A 6,661-nucleotide genomic window follows, 5' to 3' on the forward strand; every position below is an offset into this window, starting at 1 on the left:
AAAAAAAAAAAAATCTAAGCAGCACGTTGCAGTCTAGGATTAGCGAAAACGCTACTTTCGTTGGTTGGATCGTTTTTCTTTTTAGTGAACTAGAGCAGGAAAATGAGCACACAAAACTCAACTAAAGCGGAGTTGGGCAGTTGAAGCCATCAGCGGCGCGCGGCCGAGCAGCCAAGGGACCCGCGAAGGAAGGACTTGGAAGGCGAGGGGTACTCGGAGAGCTAAGAGGGCCCCTGGCGGGAGACGAAGGGCACTGGCCCGTGAAGCAGCCGCGGTTGGAAAGAAGCTGAAGATTGGGTGTGCGGAAATCAGGTTAGAGGGGCAGGTGACCGAGGGGACTGGAAGGCGGCCGGGAGCGCTGTACGGGTCTAGGGAACCAGTAGGAAGCCGGAGCCGCCGCTGGCAGCGACAGCGTGGCTAGCAAAGCAGGGTCAGCCCGGGGCGTCCGGCGAGTGCGCAGGGACGCGGGCAAAGAGCCCGACGCGCGCCGCCGGGGCCTGCCGGGCACGCCCGAGGCCTAGGCCCCGGCTGGGGGTGCGGGCCGGAACTCCTGCTCTACACCGGGGGCAGACGTCTGCTGGCAATACCTTCCCAGGAGAGCTCTCCTCCCGGCTCCCGCTTCAGGAACTTGTACCAGAACGTGTCCACGCGGCCCGGCTCCGCCCCGTCCTGCGCCGCCTTCTCGACCGCCAGCTCCACCTCCCCGAGCCACAGGCCCGGCTCCTGCAGCGCCAGCGCCCCGGCGCCCACCGCAGTGCCTGCCGGCCTCAGGCGTACGGCCCCGCGCGGCTCCCAACGTCCCAGCTCGGGCCGCGACCCCACCACCAGCAGCTCTGGCCGGGCGCCTGCCACGGCGGGCGGCACCACCACCCCGAAGCGGAAGCGCATGGCGGGCGGCGGCGGCGCGAATCCCCGGGCCCTGAGTGCCCGCGGCCGGCAGGCCCGGCCTGAGCGTCAGGCGGCCGCGGCGATTGGGCGGCGGCGCGGGAGTCCGGGGCACCGGGGAGAACACGTGCTGTTCTGCGCGTTCTTTGGGCTGCATCACGCGGTTCCCGAGCCCAGGCCTCATCCAGGTCGGCGGCAAGGGGTCCGCGGAGCCGCCAGCCGCTTCTGTGCCCCGTAGCCTCACGGGCGGCTGATTTCCAGCTGTAGGCGCTGGGGACACGGCGAGCGGAAGGAAGAGAAAATGGGGTTCGGGGAGTGAGGAAAACTTCTAAGCCAGGCGATCGCCCAGTCCTCTCCAAGAGACTGAAAATTAACTTTATGAGGATCAAAGGAAGGAAATGGCCTCTAGACAGCCGCCTTATAATTGTGAAAAGGGGGAAGATCTTGGACCTGGTCTCTGGAGCGCGCCCTGTCTTAACCAAGTCACTTACTCTAGCGGGTCTCAGGTTCTTTATCTGTAAAATGAGGGTATAAAATAATGATCATTCTAGACCCTACCAGCTCTAAAGGACCTCTGATTGGTGGACAAGACCCGGAGCTGATGCAAAACATTACATACCATTCTCTTGTCTGAAAAGCCACATGTTCACTTTCTTTTTTCAAAAACTACATTTTTAGTAAGTTTAAATACTTTTAAGGTCAAAACGAAAACTAATTCTGTGACTATAAATGCACGCCTTTTTTTTTTTTTTTTTTTTTTTTTGAGACGGAGTCTCACTCTGTCCAAATGTATGCATTTTTTAATGGAGTAAATTAAGAAAAAAAAAAAAACCGTTGTTTAAAATTTAAGTAAAAGCACTATTTTTTCAACTTAAAACCTTTTTGGATCAAGAAACAGTTTTTTTTAGCTGTCTGGCCCAAATCCAAAATTCGTACATTTTGGTGGGGAACTTGAATTTGTCACTGCCATAGGACAATCTTAAGACGAATATCCTGATACTTTTTGATTCTTTAACAAAATTATCGTTGTATTCTTCCATTTATATATTCACTAACATTTAACATAACACAAATCTGTTATGTGAATTAAAGACACACAGAGGCATTTTTACCAGCGTTTGGAAGTTTGTGAATAGTGAGAGGGAACAGGCCAAAATTTCATGCGTTGAGAATATCATAAGTAAAACAGAAAGTGCAAAAATGTAAACTACACAAACTCAATCTCTTGGGGAACAATTAGAAAACTAATAATACATTTTACTCTTGAATACTGATATTCCACTCAAAGTTTGGTTGGTTGCTAAGCTTAAGAATAAACACTATGAAAAATGTGAAGACAGAAAGGCTGGCCAAACACAGTTGATTCGGTAGCAAATCAGACATCAAATCACAGTGGTATGTGAGTCGGTTTATTCAAATTGCTGTTAAAAGATATTCTTAGAGTAAGTTTAGGAAAATGGGAGTCATTTGGCGATACAAAGAGGATTTTGTCTACAGTGGAATCCAGACTCCAGTGAAAGTTCTCATTCCTTCAGGACCCAGGAACTAACGCTCCAGACTTTCCTGTGCTCCACTGTGCTGCCTATGTTGTGTGCTTCCCAAATGGCATTATTCCCACTAGCTCTTCCAGAGTGAGTTCTGCCCATTCTGTAGATGAAACAATAGCAGAAAAATTAAACAATATGTTTGTTCAGCAGACATTGTTTCCTTTACTCTTCTCTCATCATGAAGAGGTTGAATAATTTTAACCATTGGAAGAAGTAACCCTCTTAAGCCCCTAAACAAAATATGTAATATTTTATGGCAAGGATTTAAATAAGGCATAAATTGGATGGCTGCACTGCGTAGTAAGTAAAATGCAACTGGAAAGGAGAACAAGACCAAAATAGGGCTTAAGGGACATATTTCAAGGCCTTGATCATATTTTGACAATCATTTGGTTGTGTAAGTATTAACCATGATAATATCCATTGAGCCTGTATTATGGGCCAGGAACATGGTTTTCATACTCATATTATCTTAGTTAAGTCTTTCACCAATCCTATAAGGTAACTACAATTGTTATCCTCATTTTTAGATGTGAGGATACTCCAGCTCAAAAAGGTCCAATGAATGGCCCACAGCAAGGAAGGGGCAGAGCCAGGGGCTAAAAGGCGTGCTTTCAGCTTATAGATATAGATACAGATATAAATTCTGATAAGGAAAACCTGTTGCGAATGTATCTAAATTCTAGCATATTTAAATGTTATTCTCCGTCAACTCTTAATTAAAAAAAATAAATTCCTGTAATTATTTCTTGTAACTAACTTCATCCTTAGGAATTAAAGAACAGATGAATCATGAGTGGCGGTCTAAACGGATCAATGAATCTGTAAAGACATATATATCTTAGCATTTGGAGGGGATTTGGCTGCAGGTTCTTGGAAATTATAATTTTTATGCCTTTTTATATATGTGTTGGCAATGGAAACAGATTTAAGAAGCCAAGGTGAAGAATTTTACCAGTTTTTAAATTGTGTTAGTTTTAGATCTTTTTCCTTGTTGGGTCTTCCATATGAGATTTCTTTTTACATTTAGAAGAATCATGGTATTTATTAAAAGGGATTATTTATGAAATCCATTTGAGGTCAGATTCTTGATGCTATGGGGACAAGCTAAATTTAGAGCAAGAATCAGTCCACTAGAGTAACATAATTCTGATAATAATTTTTAAAAGGCCAAACTGATTTGTTGTCATTGAATTTCATTTTTAGAATGCTATCTTATATATAACTATAAACTTTCCTGAGGAATGGGTGATAAATTCAAACACAGAGTTTCAAGATCCAATTCAAATGTAAATTCTTTTGAAGTCCCCTCGGGGAAGACTATTAGTTCGATCTTGGGAGATTTATGTTTTCTGAAGCAATCTTTCACTAGTCGGTGAGTTATCATAAATCTTTCCTTGTAGTATTGTATATGTATATACACATTCACTGACGTAAACCATATTTTATCCACATAGTTCAGGGACTGTTATAAGTATTAGTTTATTACTCAAAAAAAAAATCTAAAAGTTAAATGTCACATATACTATTTGCAATTTTGTAGCATTAAAAAAAAAAAACTCTTTCAGAGAGAGTTTGATACAGCTTAAAAACTTTTACATGTTACAGCTGACTTTTTTCTGGATTGAAAAACTATGGCTTAGGCTACCTCAGAAGTTGGGGTTCCCATAGGTTACAAATCTAGAACAATAGAAGGATATAAACTAAAGGAATCTATAACAATAGAAGGATATAAACTAAACTAAGGCTTTACCCCCAAAATCCCACTACATTCCTCAACTATTGTAAAAATTCATGTCTTTTTTTGATACATATAAAAATCTCTAGTCTCCAGTAGATTCCAATAATTCCACTTACCATCCATCCCACCATAGAGAAGTTTTGCATCTTCAGTGCATCACCACCAGCCTGTTTTGTCATTCTTCTTTCTTTGCAATTTACATTATTAAAATATTAATTTTAGGAACGCTCCAAGCATGAATTGCAATGAAGCATATACCCTTTCAAAGGACATTGACCTGCCCTTTCCGTCACACACCTCCATCACTGTAAAATCTACACCTCCTCCCACTCACTTCTCCTTTGAGAACCTCTACTCAACAGATCATTCAAGCCTGGGTTTTGCTAGGCAGTGACCTAAAATGACTTTGCCTGGGGAAGGTAGAGTGCCAAGCCAGGTGGCTGGACCTCAAGATTAGAGACACTGGTTTAGAGCTTCCTTCAGCTGTAAAAAGATCCTCCTAGGGCTGAGTAACTTGAACAGCAGGCTGGTTAATACCCTTCCCAAACAGAGTGGAGAGCATGACAAGTCAACCCTTAGGAATAAAAGAATGGTGGCTGGAAGGGATGGTTTGAAACTCCCAAAGGAACATTCAAAGAGTTTGAGAAAAAGGAAAGTGGCTAGCTGAAAGCAGTGCTTACTCATGTACAGTTAAATAGAGAATGGAGACTTGGCAGGGCAAAGCTGATAAGTACTTTTTAAAAAAATTATTCTACTTTAAGTTCTGGGATACATGTGCAGAACATGCAGGTTTGTTACATAGGTATACAACTGCCATGGTGGTTTGCTGCACCCATCAAGCCATCATCTACATATTTCTCCTAATGCTATCCCTCCCCTACCCCCCACTCCCAACAGGTCCTGATGTGTTATGTTCCTCCCTGTGTCCATGTGTTCTCACTGTTCAACTCCCACTTCTGAGTGAGAACATGCAGTGTTTGGTTTTCTGTTCCTGTGTTAGTTTTCTGAGAATGATGGTTTCCAGCTTCATCCATGTCCCTGCAAAGGACATGAACTCATCCTTTTTTATGGCTGCATAGTATTCCATGGTGTATATGTGCCACATTTTCTTTATCCAGTCTATCATCAATGGGCATTTGGGTTGGTTCCAAGTCTTTGCTGTTGTGAATGATGCTGCAATAAGCATATGTGTGCATGTGTCTTTATAGTAGAATGATATAAAATCCTTTGGGTATATACCCAGTAATGGGATTGCTGGGTCAGATGGTGTTTCTGGATCTAGATCCTTGAGAAATCACCACACTGTCTTCCATAATAGTTGAACTAATTTACACTGCCGCCAATAGTGTAAAAGTGTTCCTATTTCTTCACATCCTCTCCAGCATCTGTTATTTCCTGACTTTTTAATGATCGCTGTTCTAACTGGCATGAGATGGCCTCTCATTGTGGTTTTGATCTGCATTTTTCTAATGACCAGTGATGACAAGTTTATTTCACATGTTTGTTGGCAGCATAAATGTCTTCTTTTGAGAAGTATCTGTTCATATTCTTCACCTACTTTTTGATGGGGTTGCTTTTTCTTGTAAATTTGTTTAAGTCCCTCGTAAATTCTAGATATTAGCCCTTTGTCAGATGGATAGATTGCAAAAACTTTCTCCCATTCTGTAGGTTGCCTGTTTACTATGACAATAGTTTATTTTGCTGTGCAGAAGCTCTTTAGTTTAAATAGATCCCATGTCTCAATTTTGACTTTTGTTGCCATTGCTTTTGGTGTTGTAGTCATGAAGTCTTTGCCCATGCCAATGTCCTGAATAGTATTGCCAAGGTTTTCTTCTAGGGTTTTTATGGTTTTAGGTCTTACGTTTAAGTCTTTAATCCATCTTGAGTTACTTTTCATATAAGGTGTAAGGAAGGGGTCCAGTTTCAGTTTTCTGCATATGACTGGTCAGTTATCCCAGCACCATTTATTAAATAGGGAATCCTTTCCCCGTTTCTTGTTTTTTTTTGGTCAGGTTTGTCAAAAATCAGGTGGTTGTAGATGTGTGGCATTATTTCTGAGGCCTCTGTTCTGTTCCATTGGTCTGTATATCTGTTTTGGTACCAGTACCATGCTGTTTTGGTTACTGTAGCCTTGTAGTATAGTTTGAAGTTAGGTACTGTGATGCCTCCAGCTTTTGTTCTTTTTGCTTAGGATTGTCTTGGCTATACAGGCTCTGTTTTGGTTCCATATGTAATTTAAAGTTGTTTTTTCTAATTCTGTGAAGGAAGTCAATGGTAGCTTCATGGGGATAGCATGAAATTACTTTGGACAATATGGCCATTTTCACGATCTTGATTCTTCCTATCCATGAGCATGGAATGTTTCTCATTTTTGTCCTCTCTGATTTCGTTGAGCAGTGGTTTGTAGTTCTCCTTGAAGAGGTCCTTCACATCCTTTGTAAGTTGTATTCCTGGGTATTTTATTCTCTTTGTAGCAGTTGTGAAAAGG

General features: G+C 42.4%; 1 protein-coding gene across 2 annotated transcripts in view; it reads right to left on the bottom strand.

Annotated features, from left to right (window-relative positions):
- Window positions 1–969, bottom strand: part of EPM2A (EPM2A glucan phosphatase, laforin) — a 115,933-nt gene extending 114,964 nt beyond the window's left edge. For both annotated transcript variants that reach the window (XM_028847191.2, XM_001087462.5), the window contains exon 1: window positions 588–969. In XM_028847191.2, the coding sequence (XP_028703024.1) occupies window positions 588–888 (301 nt within the window). In that variant the 5' untranslated portion in view covers window positions 889–969. The remainder of the gene's footprint in view (window positions 1–587) is intronic.
- Between the last annotated feature and the right edge of the window lie 5,692 nt (window positions 970–6,661).

Source organism: Macaca mulatta, chromosome 4 (genome assembly GCF_049350105.2).
Source record: "Macaca mulatta isolate MMU2019108-1 chromosome 4, T2T-MMU8v2.0, whole genome shotgun sequence".
Lineage (NCBI taxonomy): Eukaryota > Metazoa > Chordata > Mammalia > Primates > Cercopithecidae > Macaca > Macaca mulatta.